Source organism: Tachypleus tridentatus, chromosome 2 (assembly GCF_004210375.1).
Source record: "Tachypleus tridentatus isolate NWPU-2018 chromosome 2, ASM421037v1, whole genome shotgun sequence".
In the NCBI taxonomy this organism is placed as follows: Eukaryota; Metazoa; Arthropoda; class Merostomata; order Xiphosura; family Limulidae; genus Tachypleus; species Tachypleus tridentatus.
Window position 1 is genome coordinate 121,950,458 of NC_134826.1, and position 16,197 is coordinate 121,966,654.

General features: G+C 29.5%; 1 protein-coding gene across 7 annotated transcripts in view; it reads right to left on the reverse strand.

Annotated features, from left to right (window-relative positions):
* Positions 1-15,334, reverse strand: part of LOC143244983 (RAB6-interacting golgin-like) — a 35,518-nt gene extending 20,184 nt beyond the window's left edge. The window contains exons 1-4 of one of the 7 annotated variants that reach the window (XR_013025409.1): positions 15,089-15,324; positions 13,709-14,185; positions 11,391-11,489; positions 5,020-5,160 (exon numbers count right to left, since the gene is read on the reverse strand). Coding sequence is in view for 6 of the 7 variants with exons in the window: in XM_076490620.1 (XP_076346735.1) it covers positions 5,020-5,160; positions 11,391-11,489; positions 13,709-13,884 (416 nt within the window). In the remaining variant the exon portion in view is untranslated. The other 6 variants (XM_076490620.1, XM_076490623.1, XM_076490621.1 and 3 more) reach the window with 6 other exon arrangements.
* Positions 15,335-16,197: the final 863 nt, after the last annotated feature.

Below are 16,197 nucleotides of genomic sequence, written 5' to 3' on the forward strand. Positions count from 1 at the left end.
TACAAAAGATGGTTATTTTTCATTAAAAATATTCTTTACAACAGCTCTACTAAATATTTTTATCACATTGTATGCAACAGGCAATACATAATTCACTGCAAAAAAATCCACTATGATCCTGGTGAAAAGACACAATATTTACTATTTGGCAAGAAAACTTGTGATATTAGATTTGTTCTTTGCAGAAATAAATATGGTTCAGCTAAAGTATTAAGAAATTTTAAAACCATGGCAGTAAAAAAAATTATAATTACAAATATTTCATAATTTTTAAAATTCTATCAGGATGAAACACTTAAATAACTAACAACTCTGTATGTATAAAAACATCATAAATTTTAAAGTGAGAAACTTGTTGATAAGGGCAGATATTTAGAAATAACACATTAAAGTGATTAATTATGTTTTGATTTTAGAGTACAGTCTGGAAGGAATTGCAGAAACACATGTGCATGCTGAGAAATCAACAAATCAACTTGAAGCTTACTGTACTAGGGAGGGAATATTTAACAGGCATGTGACAACAACTACACTTGTGTTTTACTATTTGGATTGGGTCAGTTTTAATCAAATAGAAGCCCTATTTGTGTAAAATGTATAGTAATTTCTGACAAATACCATTAACCTTACATTAACAGTAACGGTCCATTGGACTGACCCCATATCTATGAAGCAATACATAGTAATGTTTACCATAACTGAATTTGCTATATATGCACATCTCCATGACATTTGGCAAAATTTTAGAAAATATTACAAGCCTGTTTTACACAAAATCAGATTTTCTTAAAGTATTTTTTACTAAATACCTGTCTGTGAATTTACAAAGCTCCTACTGAGACAGTTTGGCTCAGACTCTGGATAGTCTGAATGCAAGATGATTTTCATGTTATTATAATAATAAAAATACTTTCTCATTTTACGAGTTTCATATTTCATTTATATAACAACTAAAACTTTCTAAATGAATATCAAATATTTTTTGGTAAAACTTCATATTTCATCTGTTAATTTTCTTCACATAGTACTAACTGTGCTAAAATGTACAATGATGTAAAAAGTTGAAAAAAATATGAAACAAAATGAACGACACTATTTTTTTCTTGTTTCAATGAATTATAAGTTAGTTAATGGTCTTATGTCCATTTTCAAATGCTAACCTTTTCACATCTGTTTAATTTAATGGATTTATTACTATAGGTGGTACCAAACTGAGCAGTAATCCTCCTGTGAAACAGCAATAAATCACAGCAGGTCATTAATGCGTATTGTAAACACCATGAGTGAAGAGTGCAAAGAACATGATTTTTGTAAATACAATGCACAACTGTGCTAGTACTAACTTTTCTTGTTACTTCTTTAAATAAAAAAGGTAGATTTCATAAATGCATTTTAGAACACAAAGATATATCAGGCCATAGAATATAATGTCTTAAAATACTATAATTTAACTGGTATTCTAACAGCTATAAATAGGTTTAAAAACATTCTGTTAACTGCTTGGAGCTGAATAATAAAACAAGCCACTTGAAGCTTATTTAGACCAAAAACGAAATAGTTATAATATGACTCTGTCAGCCAGTCTGTTGCTATTGGTTATAAACATGCTCATGAAGTAAAGAAATGTGATACAGATACATCTCTTGAAAGGTACAATAACACTGAAGAAAATTTACGGATATGGGTAACAACTATATTTATATCTCAGCAATTCAAGATAGCAGGTCACAATTTATGTCCCAGACTTTCAATAATATCATTTGTGTTTCTAATTGGTAGACACTCTGGAACTCATACAAAGGAATAACGATAATATAAAAAGGAAAACTGAAAGAAACAATGCATCACATGACACAAAGTTTATTTCAATACTTCCTTTTTACATTAATAAATCAAAACTTACACAAGGCTGTGAATCATTAACTAGATTTTAATGTCAAATTTATTAACATATGCACTAGTAGATTCAGAGAGAAATGTGGAATTGCAGCTGTCTCACCCTTTTCATAATTCTGCACCCTGATGCTTGAAAGTGTGCCCCTTTTAATAATATATAGTTTTAATATAAAATGTTATTTCCAGCCTCTTCTAGCTACAAGCTAATAGTTTATAATATTTCATTTAAGTTTGATATGGTGCCCATCCTTTCCAAAATCTTAGGTCTGTTACTGAACATATACTAATAACAAATTTGTACTGTAATAAAATATTTACAATTTGACTGAGCCAAGACCATATGTTTAACTGAGCAAGTTAGAAAGCAATTTTTTTTCCAGAAAATAAGAAATGATAAATATTAAATTGTTAGAACTTTGCAATAAAAGTTATTATTATTTACATTTGTAACTTATAAATAAGCAATATATTAAGTTAAAGATACACTACTGTTTAGTCAAAACAAGGTAAATACACAGAACAGACATCACTGTGGATAGTCATTTAACCAATGACTACAAAGCCACATCCTCACACTCATGAGTTGTGTAAAAATATCACATGCAAGGAATATTACTGTGCTGTGTGCAAATTAAATTGACACATATCTAAAGTCAAACAAGAATGCTCGAGTTATGGTAGAGCTACTAAGGGTATCCGAGATGTTATACATAAAAGCCAATTATTATTTATTGGTAAAGAACAGTCCAAGAGTTGCTAGTGGTTGCTGCTAATTAGTTGCCTTCCTTGTGTTGGGAAGCTCAAAAGTAAGGAAGTTAGCAAACAGCCTTGATATTATTGCCATAACTTTAAAAAGATAAAAGAAAAAATAATATATAAAACACATTACTAGAAATCAACTAATAAACCTTAAATCATGCCATTCTTGTCTATAAAAATGACATTACATTATTATTAAGCAAAGAATCAAAAAAGATTTGGTCCGGCATTTGACTCGTAATCTGAAGGTTGCAGATTCGAATCCCTGTCACACCAAACATGCTTGCCCTTTCAGCTGTGTGGGCTTTATAATGTGACAGTCAATCCCACTATTTGTTGATAAAAAAGTAGCCCAAGAGTTGGCAGTGGGTGGTGACGACTAGCTGCCTTTCCTCTAGTCTTACACTACTAAATTAGGGATGGCTAGTGCAGATAGCCCTTGTGTAGCTTTGCACAAAATTCAAAACAAACCAAACCAAAAGAGATTTAAACTTAAAAAGAACCATAAAACAAAAGTACAGTAAATAACTAACAGTAAACACACACACATATGAATGTAGAAGACTGTCAAAAACACTCATATACTTTAATCAAACGTCACATTTCATTTCAAGCTAGGAAGCAGTTTATGTCAGAAAAATAATGGTCTCTGAATTCCTTTTGTTAACCCACACTGCCTTATTTTAATGAAAGCAATAACGTGATGGGCTTATTAGAGGAAATGAGACCTCGCCAGTGGATGGAGATAATATAGAAGAATTAAACCAAGATAATTATATGCCTATATCAAACCAAATGGAAACCATAATATGTCCAAAAAAGTATTAATGAGCACTATAAGAAAAAAGAAACTTAAGAAAACATATCTACATAAAAAACTGGGGAGGAGTAGGGTTCTAAACCATATTCACTTTTTGTTGTTTAAACTTTATACTGTTATGTTTAGAGTTAAAGAATATACTTTTCAGACACTTTAGATTTTTGGTAAATTTTCCTTAGACATTCTGTTGCTCTAGTTTAAATCTCAACTGCTGCAAAGTGTCATTTATTTTAACTTAAACTTTTACTTAGGAATGTGTTTATGTCTTTCTTCAAATGTGTAATTGTATAATAAATTACTTTCAATATTTATCTAAATGCAGAACAAATTGGCCCCACACTTATTACATTACTTTTACATTACCATATTTTATGCTTTGTAAAATGTTAAATCATGGAAGATGCACCCTAATTTTGGAAAAACAATTCTAAGAACAAAATATTCCAACTCAGCAACCAATACGTTGAGACAGCCTTGACTTTTTCACAACTCACCAAGTAAATACAGTCAAATACATAATATTCTTTACAGTATATCGACAATATTAGTTGAACTGAATGTTTTATGCTATTGAAAATACTTGTAATTGGTAAGTTATGAGACTACAATCTGTATGAGGCCATTTTGAGTAGATCCTAAACTAATCTCTTGCCTTAACCCATCACTTTTGTCTTGGAAGATGGATTGGGATTTTTCAAGGTATTTTTAGAGAAAAGAAGTGCCTCTTACAAGTTATAAAATACAGTAATACCAAATGGATAGGGGTAAACATATCACTTCTCATAGACTCAGCAGCAAGTTTAAGGAATTATAATTTTAAAAACTGGGCTACAATACCCACTTTTTTAAACTTTGAAATAATCTACAGTATCACATATGATAACTTTTTAAAAAGTACCAATTGAATGTGTTTTCTTAATTAATAATAAAACCAATATGTTTAATTTTTTTAATCATTAGATTCTAAATCCTTGTCACTTTTTAATAATAATGTTATGTGAGAGAGAAACTTATTTGATATCATTTTCAAATATTTTTCTGCTTTTATTCAGTGGCTTTTTCATGCATTATACCTGTTACCAATACAGTACTCCAAAATAACTAATTGTATTATGTTTCATGTCCAAATGAACAGTTTTGTTGCTGTTGTTCACGTCACATCAACAGTGATTAGCTTCAAATTACTGACTTGCTCTCATGCCATTCACCATTGGTAGGGTCCACATATTATATCACATTAAGTAAATTATGTTTTTCCCTCTTGCAGCAATCAATGTAAAAAATGTAAGTGGAGTCATTTTCAACAAAACAAATTGGGAACCTTACTGGGTAATTAATGGCAATATTGATAACAGTTTTGTTTAAATTTTTGTGTGGCTTATTATAGACCCGAGAGCCAAAAACGTTATGGATAGGAACTAAAGCAATTTGAAGAATAATAGATAGCTTAGAAAAATGTATTTAAATATAAAATGAAGTCTTTGCTTCTAACATTTGAAAGAAGCAGTTCGATATATCCTTGATAAAATGAAAACAGAACTTACTGAGCTTCATTGAATTCAAAGCTTGCTGCTTCTATCTGATTTCTCAAAGCAGCTACTTCACTGTTTAGCACAAAGTCCAAATGTGCCAATTCATCCTGAATTTTAGATAGTTTCTTCACTTCTGCTATCGTCTTGCATTTTCTGTATTAATGAAAAAATACTAATGCTTGTTACAAGTATTTTGAAGGATAGTTTTGATTGAAATCCTTTTAAAATTAAGAATTTCAAGATCAAAAAGCATTAATAAACTATTCATTATATTTCAATAAAATATTTATTATAAGTAGCTTTAAATAGAACTGTCTTTACAATTAGATACTTTAATACCATATACAACAAATTCACCAATTTTCAAATTTCACAACTAAAAACCTCATGTGTCAGTGTGCAGAAGTTGTTTCATTTTTAATTGCTTTTTCAACATCAACTATACTTTACAACAAAGCAAATTTTTTATCTCTTTCAAGTAATACTAACATCATATAAGAATTGATTAAATATTACTTTTCACTATGGAATATTTAGTCTCACTAGTCTTACTGAAATATGACTATCTAGTTTTGAATAAATATTTCTACTTATTAAAACAACTTCAATTTAGTATTATTATCATTACTTCATAAGCTATATTTACATAAATACATAGTGACAAAAATTTCTGAAATAAAACATTAATTAATTACTCTGTGTAAGTTCTTTAGAATCACCAAACATATTAAATTCAAAATTATAAAAATCTGGCTGAAAATGCTCAATGATTTACATCACCGAAGATATTGTACACAGGTAACTGCCAAATGCTTATTAATAAAAGTTTAAAAGTGTATTAAACATTTGAAGTTTTACAATTAAACAAAAAACCTGTAATTTTTAAAAATTTGTTTCAAAATATACATGATACAAGAAAATACAAATATTTAAAATAGAAAAAAAATCCACTAGTTTCTAAAGGGTAAATCTTGAATGGATATATTATTAAACAATAAATACGTCATTAATATTTACTTTTCAAAAATATTCACATTTAGACCATTTTTTATTTTTTTACATTATGCATAAAATATATGCAAGACTTTCTGGTTCTTATGTATTGACTATCCATTCCTTCAGTGCTAACTTGTTTTGTATATTGAACAGTGATCTCATTTCATTTGTAATACTACTATATAATTTTGGTGTTTGATATTAGGTTGTTCAGAAATAAATGGGGCATTTCATGTCAAATCATCCAAGGGGCTGCAGGTGACCCCCACAGAATGCCTTGAAAAAATTCACTTGTGCTCATCTACCCATATAATGAAAATTGCCAAAGATTAGATCAATATCTCTAATAGTTTCTGATTTACAGCCCTGTAAAATTTAAGTAATTTTTTTTAATTTTTGGCAAATTCATTTTTGGGCAACTATGGTTTATTTTATTATTCTAATAGTAGAAGGCTAAAATTTGCTACACTGACTGAATTAATCTCACAGAATTCAAAAATGGTCTCAAACCAAGTTTATCTCTCTTAGGATTTGCATAGTGAGGCTGTAAAATCACCTGGAAACCCAAAATCATAAAAAACATTGGTTTATTTAATAAGCCATAGCTCTAAGACTTAATATGATACAATGCTTTTTTTTTAAATTTTCTATAACATATCAATTGATAAATCAGCAATTGTTGTAATTAAGTGTATTAGATCTTCTGTAAAAAAAAGTTTAGTTGCATGCAACTTTTTATGATTTAGCAAAAAAAGCCCTACTTCAGGCTACAGTTTGACCATGTCACCAGTTATTCAGCCTTTTCAGATTTTTACCATATATTTTTATATCTCTGAATATGATCTAAAAAAAAAATAAGATGGTGTTCAACCAACCTTTTGAGTTATAATTTTTTGAAGTATCCTCTGACCATACGTCGTTTACTTGACAAAAAAACCCTCAATTCAGGTGTGTTACTGTGTGCAAATATATCCATACAATTTTGAAAAATACCTGTCAAAATTTTATGAATCCCACTGAAATATTCTAACCAGCCTTTCACAATGTTAAATAATGAAGTTGTAAGAAACAAGAAAGAATTAATTCATTTCTGAACAAGTTTATTGGCATAACTAAGTTAGATCACATGATAGTGCAAATATATTGTGTGCATTACAGTTATGCAGATATGGCTGAGTTTAAGATCCCTAATATAATAAATAGAAATGTAAATCAGACACAAAACGCAGTGCTACAACAGGGGATAACTGAGAAATATTACAGTCTCACCAAACTGAAATAATTGTGACAATGAAATGTTTCAAAAACTGCTTTGACGATAAATTAGCCTTAACAACATCAAATAAACATTACTTTGTTCAGAAAGCTTGAATAAATTTCTGAAATTTGAGTTTGATTATGTAGAGATCACTTTGACTTAGAACATGGTGGCGAGCACTACTGCCTTGCACGGTAGGTACACTTATCAGACAAAGAATATGTTGGAAAGGAATCCAGCTTTCATCTTTATGTGACCTTGCAGGCCACGAGAACAGTTCGTTTCGTGATATCTTCATAAATGACACCAACACATCAGAATATTCATCTGATCTATCTTTTATGTTTCCCACATACCATTCATGATTGTGTATACACACCACATATTTCCCTGGCTGATAATTGTCATTACTATCATTAGACCCTATTTGAGCTGCTGTAGCATCACTTTCACTGTTACTACCAACAGTTACAACTGTGTACACATCATCATCTGATAGCCTTCTCATGTACAATTTGTTGGTAGAATAAAGTTATGATGTGACCTAATACCTGCCACAGTTTTGCATTTTTTCATAGCACTCAAGTACATCAAACTTTACACATTTCTACAAGACTGATTCCTGATTGACAAGAAAGAACTGAATGTGGTCCTTTGCCCAATGGTACATATCAGAGACACTTAAAATTTAATTATTTATAGGCAATTGAAGGCTTGCACCAGCCACCAGCCTCTTCACCATATCCCAACTCCATCACATGGACTTTTCCCCATGACTGGTGGCAAAAAAGTGCCATTCAGCAGACAACTGATAATCTTCAAAATGGTAGCATAGATTTGCAAGATTCTTAAAATTCTGAAGCAATCAATAGGACCATGGTTTCCTACACTGACTGCAGAAATAAGATCTCAACATTCCCAAAATTGTATGGATATATTTGCACACAGTAACACACCTGAATTGAAGTTTTTTTCAAGTAAAAAAACGTATGGTCAGAGGATGCTTTAAAAAATTATGACTCAAAAAGTAGGTTGAACACCATCTTATTTTTTTTTAGATCATATTCAGAGATATAAAAATATGGTAAAAATCTGAAAAGGCTGAATAATTGGTGACATGGTCAAACTGTAGCCTGAAGTAGGGCTCTTTTTTGCTAAATCATAAAAAGTTGCATGCAACTAAAATTTTTTTTACAGGAGATCTAATACACTTAATTACAACAATTGCTGATTTATCAATTGATATGTTATAGAAAATTTTAAAAAAAAGCTTTGTATCATATTAAGTCTTAGAGCTATAGCTTATTAAATAAACCAATTTTTTTTATGATTTTGGGTTTTCAGGTGATTTTACAGCCTCACTATGCAAATCCTAAGAAAGATAAACTTGGTTTGAGACCATTTTTGAGTTCTGTGAGATTAATTCAATCACTGTAGCAAATGTCAGCCTTCTATCACCATTACCCTTGCAGCTTTAAGCAGCCAAAGTTGCCCAAAAATGAATTTGCCAAAAAAAAAAAAAAATTAATTAAATTTTACAGGACTGTAAATCAGAAACTACTAGAGATATTGATCTAATCTTTGGGAATTTTTAATTATATGGGTAGATGAGCACATGTGAATTTTTTCAAGGCATTCTGAGGGGGTCACCTGGAAAATTTTCCTAAATCTGGGTGATTTGACATGGAATGACCCATATGTCACTTTTGAATTGTGAAGTTTGGAAAAGTATAAATCAGTGTTCTAAAACATGCTTTAATCAAAGTAAGCACCATTTGCTTCAACACACTTTTACCAATATGTAATGATGTTGTTTATGTCTCTGCTATAGAAATCAGAGATTCTATGGTCAATGAACTCCTTGAAAGCTTCTTCTGTAGATGCCTGGTTTTGAAAGCATTTATTGTTTGAAAAGTTGTCAAAGTGCTTGAAAAAAATAAATTCTGTAGGGGAAAGGTCTGGGGGAATAATGTGGATGAGGCAGAACCATGATTCCCAATTCATTCAATATTTGAAGTGTCATCCTTGACAGGTCTCATAATGCTGATTTTGTTGATCTTCAACTTTGTTGTCTTTCCAATTGCACTCAGGTGGTTGGCAATGCTTGATTTGCTTGTGATTAGCTTTTCTGCAAGCTCACGTACTGTTATGCAAGGATCCATTTCAACTGCTTCCCTTAATGCGTTTTCATTTAAGGATGGCTTCTTTCCATGACCTGCATGGTCTCCAAGACTCTCATCTCCATGTTGAAACTTTTGGAACCAATGCTGAACTGTACATTCAGTAACAGGCTCATGGTTGAATACCTGGTTGATGTTCCATGTAGATTTGGAAGCTTTTTGTCCAAGTTTGAAGTCATAGAAAAAAAATCGAATGAAAGTCCTTCTTGTCCTTGCTGCCTTGGGAGTTGCAAAGCTTACTCTGAGTAGAGTTGAAACAGTAAACAATTGAGACACCTTGTGAATAAAAAATGTTGGATTTTCTAACCAACAAATGACAAGTTACTCAATATTCAGCTTCTAAATGTCATCATGAGAATTCAGACATTTAATTCTGGACAACCTAATAAATTTACTCAATATTTTAAGTTCCCATGTACTTCAGTTCTTGTTTTGATATTATTTTCACAATTTTCAATATCTTTACTGAATCTATTTAGCATTTTATAAATATATGATTTGTGTATGGCAGTATTTCTAAATTTTGAAATTGTAATTTAGTATGATTGTATTGTGATTATGATAATATGCACTTTGTAATATTCTTTTGTAAATGTATTATAACTTACAAGTTTGTTAGGTATCAGTTTAACATTACTTTTGATAAATTTTTCCATAACTTTATCTTTCCCTGCAGCTTTTCTATTTTTTTTTTTTATGAGTTTATAATTTTTTGTTTTGTTTTATATCCATCAGTTGCTATAAAATAGATTGAATTAGCAAATGTTTTATATCTTGTTTCATCTAATTTGTCTGTATTAAAACATTTAAAACTCTTTACTTACAAGTTCCTTCATAATATTAAAAAAAATCATTAATTTACATATAATGTTTATTGTTCAGAAAACTTTACATGTTTATTCTTTACTGTAATACTTTCAAATGTTGCAATGTATTGTTTCCCTGTAATGTCATTAATTATGACCTATTGTTTTTTAATATTTCTTTCACTGTAGATTATTTTTTGTCTATACTACTGTATCTTGGTTTATTCTATTAATTTACTTCTATAATTTCTATAATTTTTTCCTCAACCAATTCATTACAGAATGGTAGTTTTTATATTTCTATGTCAATTTTACATCCTTACAGATGTTTCAATTGTATTTTCTAATTTTACAATAAAATCTTAATATGCATCTTGTATACTAAATTTCTGACACACACCACTAAAATCATTTATTTTTGTATCATTGTTTTTATAATTTATTTTTAATTATTCATTATTATACTTAGTTTTACACATAGTTCATTCATCAAATGAGTTTTGAGGTGTGGAAAAGTGACCTGTAATCCTAGTTTTTGAGACTGCTGTTTGTACAGAATCTATCTGTTCTAACATAAATATGATTCAGATATGGATCTGAATGTTCTCTAGTAGTAGCTTGAAACTAAGGATTAAAACTAAAAGCAGCTATTATAATTTTACATTATTCTCCTGAGATTTAATATTTATTTCTCATACAATGTACACATTTTTCATTTTAATTCCATTTAAATCTTTTTTAGTTAATGTAATACTGTATACTATATTGATGAGATCTATAAATTGCTATAACAATGAACATGTTTTCATGGTATGTGCATTGTACGTTTACCACTTCAGCTGTTTTAAATTCAATAGTTTCTTCTTGTGCATTTATTTCACTGCTAATATATACTAAAGTAACTCCAGGTTTATTATAATCTCTACAGTATTTTGTATACCTCTTTATATTATATAAATTTAACTCTTCATTTTGGTCCACACTACTGCAAGTACTACAATATATATTTTCTGTGCAATTAACTCTAGATAAGTAAGGAAAAAAAATCAAAATTCTTAGACTATGTATATCAATTTGTATTAAATTAATCACTTCTTTGTACCAAACAAAACTGGGATACAAACGTTTAACAATCACACACACCTTTCTATAACAGCTTTAGCCAATAAAGCTTTACGGCAGGCATTTTCTTGTTCCAGTTGCTTCTGCTTCTGTTTAACAGTCTCCAGAGTCATTTCGTCACTTCAATACCAAAAATGAGTAAAAACAGTAGCATCATAAAATAAATTATATGCCTCAATTCTTTTAAATTTCATATAATAAAAGTTAGTGCACTAAAAATGCCATTCTCTCAACTGTGGTAAATTAATTGCAAGTTTCTACTGAGTCATTATTATAGCTCCAGAAATCAAGTCCTCAGTGCTTCATAATTAAAACACTGTCTTAACATGCAATATACCTACAGTATTAGTTTAAAACACAGATGAAAACTAGTTAGTTACTACACTAAAGACCTTGGTTGTATGCAGTTTTATTAACTTACACAGCAGTCTTTACAACACTGTATATACGTGCAGATACATTCTAATTGGTTGATGTTATATTTAGTAGAGGAAATGCGATGACACGTAAAGAAAATGGGCAAGTGTTTTGGTTTTTTTTGTACGTGTAAGCACAATGTGCATATATACAAAGTAATAAAGCATAAGGAACTTCCCGATGTGATGAAACATCACCTTATACAGAAGATTTTTCCTTCTGTTCTGTTATTAATAGCAATAGACTGTGGCCACAGAGTATAAATTGTAGATCTTTGGAAGGGAGTAGCTTTCTTTAATCTCATTTTAAAAATTAAATAAAAAGACTGAAGAAACATTTTTAAAAATGAATTAAATTCTTAACCTAAAATAAGTTACATGTTTAACTTACTTCCACCATGTCACATACCATTTTCAACAAACATTTTATTCTGTTTAATTGTGCCAGATAAAATAAAAAATCTGAAAATAATTTCACTATCTTTGCAAAGAAAAGGATTTATTTTCTCAATCAACCAGGTGATATTATTTTTTAAATTTTCCGATTTTAATCTTACAGACGCTCAAAAACAAGCTTTTGCACAATGTTTGGATTTTGCTCTACTGCCTAAGAAACTTTAAAAATCTGATTTTCTAGAACCATTTGTGATCTTACTCAAAAAAACCACATAAAGAAATCATCAATGATATAAGTCTTAGTATATGTATGATTCTGTTTTCCATTGTCATAATCTTTCTATGAAACATTTTTATGTTTTGTTGGAATTACAATAAAACAAGTACATAATCATTTCATACCACGACAAAAAAAAATCTTGTTAAGAATAAAGATGATTTTATCAACAAATTAAACATTTTAAATCAAGTTTTGACCCCATCCATACATGTAAAAACAAATTTACATTTATCCAAGGTATTTTAAAGAAATATTATTTTTAACATTATTTAGAAAAAAACTGATAATTGTTTGCTCAAACCTATGCCTAGTATCTATTTTGCTAAAAATCCACAAAGATACTCCATTCAAACCTGCTGCCTTTAATATACAAGGACACTTATGAACTGTCAAGTTTGAACAATTTTTTAACTAACTTAACTTCACAACATATTCTTAATAACAGCTACAGGTTACGAAGCTGTATCAAAAATCTTAAATTTGCTTATGATGTTTTAATGTTACTTTACTGTATACCAACATAACTCTGACTGAAGCATTAGACTTTAGTCATATACTGCTTTTCAAAATGAAAACACTGCTAATCATCTCCTCAGATTTGTCCTTAAGAAATTCTAGAAATCATAACAAATACCACATTTTTAGTTTAATAAAAAATATCTTTAACCAAACTGATGGTCTAGCAGTGGAAAGTTTTCTTGCACTTTTTTTGAAACTTTGTTCTTAGCATTAGAAAACATGACATAATAATTGTATATCTGATTTTAACTATTGTTTTACACACAGTATGTTGGCAACACTTTTGTAATTGTGCAAAATTGCATTTCAACCTCTCTTCTCAACTGTGAAAAATATTCAAACATTAAATTCACATAACTTCAAACCAAAAATCATGAAAGCTGATAACGCCTTACTGTTGATTGCTATAAGCCTACACTTACTGTTTTAGACTAATCTGCAGACTTATGTTGACTTTATTTTGTTGTTCAACACTTTGGTGAATTATAATACCCCATCAGTAATGAAATATTTAGCACTTGTACTTCAATACAGATATTTTACTCACAGCTATGCTCAATTCTTCCAGTAATTTTTAATTTATAAATTTTAATAAAGCTTATAACAGTTGCACAAGAAAATGTAATCTCATTTAAAATTTGTTACATCTAAATAATATAATAAACACTACAATATTTAAAACCATGCAATGCATAAAAGTTGTTAAACATTTAACAACAAAAACATACCTCGTATGAATGGCAGGCTCATGTTTTTCTTTATAAGCAGTGATCATGTTACTGGTCTCACAGAAAGGCACAGATTCTTCAAGTTTATCATTATCAACATTTTTATTTGGATCCCTTTCTCGATCAACAAAATCAAAAGTCTGATTATCTGCATTAACACAAATAACAGTAGACATTTTTGTGCTTCTGAAAAACGAGATTTTAGTTTACATGCTCTTAAACTCCTGGACTAAAAGGAATGTATTTTCTTTTTTTCAGAGATGTACATTAATTATTAGTTGACTGGTTTGTTCCACTAATGATAAACTGTGTTGGCTGGATGACATGAGACTGACCAACACTTTTTGTCTTGATCTACATTTATAAAGTAAGGTCCAGCAATAAGTCTAATGTTCTTCTGTTTGAATTTTTTTAATCCATATTTTAAATGTGTTTATTTTCAAGCTCTGATTTTTCTTCATAAAGGGAGAGATCTATCTAGAAAAATAAAAACTTGTAATGTTAATAATGCTACATTTAAAATCCCTAGCTAATTTGTTCACAAAAGTTATAATCTCTCTACAGTAAATGAAATAATATATATATATATATAAGAAAATGCTTTATCATAATAATCCATAAATGTTTTGTTCTCCAAAATCTAATATAATGACTTCAACATATGAAATCTAATTAGTACATGTGTCCTTTCAACGACATACATGGAATAAGACACTCGACTCGTAATCCAAGGATCATAGGTTAGAATCCCCATCATACCAAACATGCTTGACTTTTCAATCATAGGGGGTGTTATAATGTACAATGTTTAGTGCATATTTTGCTGATAAAGAAAAACCTTTACATTTTATATAATTGTAAAAGAACTTTTATTTTAACCTACTTTGAAGCTTCTTTTAGGGGTAGTAAATGTTAGTGCACAAGTTTCACCACAGTACATGAAATATATATAGTCTACTGATACAAATATTAGCATACAAAGAACTTTTATATTTTCTTAGCATATGAAAGAATTATTTTGTCTGTTTCGAAAACTCATGTGAAGTTACACCTCCCCGATTATAAACTCTGAACCCTCACATTACAAAAATAAAATAAAATGAATGTATATTTTCTAATTCTTTAAAATTCCTAATAGGCTAGATAAAAAATGTAATACTATAATACTAACAGGCCTAAACTACTATTGTCTTATGACAAGTATACTTATAATTGTAAAATGAAAGTCATCAATTCATAAACATGCCCAATATTTCACAAATCTTCTTCACTAAACTTCGTATTTAGGTTTAATATAGGTAATTACAAAATATAACAGAATTTAAGACTTAATTAAATTCCATCTTGCTACCTCCCTAGTTCACATAAGTTATAACTTACAAAATATCTATCAACTTAATCGACGTTAGGGAGTCAGAGGTCAATCGATCTCTCTTCGGTCCGTTCGTGATTTAAATGGACATTAAAAATACCACATGATAAACAGAGAAGAAAAAAGAAAAAACTGAGAACAAAAAAAAAATTCCAGCAATCTGGTAATTACTTAACCTGAAAAACTCATCACTAAACCACGCCTACTTAACCGACCCCTGCGCCGCACAGTAACAAAACTAGCGTACTCAACATAAAATACATTAAGATACTTGAACCGCAGTTAGTTACAAAACTAATGTCAGTTTTAAAAAAAAGTAACACTATATGGATCTAATAAAAAACACATGATTCGTCTAACACAGGAAGCTTATTTTGAATTAATTCAGTAATGGGCTATCTTAAGCAAGTCTATACGGCTAAATTTGGGATAATTTATTGAAAATTGCACTGTAAACAAGAACCTTTTTCACAGCTTCTCAACTTTATAGTACCAAACTGTATATGTTAGCCACTCTTTAATTAACATGCCATATTATTTATGTTGATGAATCAAGGAGTAATTGAAAATAGCCTCATCCACGATCGCCTCTGTCCGCTTGCAAACTGATTCATATTCACGAATCACAGTTTACTTATGTTAAAAACTCAACAATTAATTACCATATATTTAAAAAGTTTTGAGACTTAGGAAAACAAACTTTCAGCAGATTTTACATTACTTTACAACTATAGTAAAACCTGTCTAAGCCGGAAATTGAAAAGAGCGGAAATATCAAATTTTTGCAGCATTATCTTAAGATTTCTCTTATTAAAGACCCTCTATACAGCGGAACCTGCGTTATGTGAACAGAAAACTATCTTTTATTTACCTCATCTATCAACAAGTAGGGTTAGAATCTGAGTAAGCCGGAAATAATGTTTTTGGTTAATATTAATTTCTTATTTAATAAATAAGATATTTAAATGTAATAAATTCTTGTTTAATTAATAATTTGTTTAAATATTAATAAATTGTCGGACATTTCATTAAGTAAGTATTGGTTAAATATATTCTGTTCTTTTTTTCTGTTGTCATTATTTTTGCAGTTAAATTAGATTCGTGATTTGTAGAAATA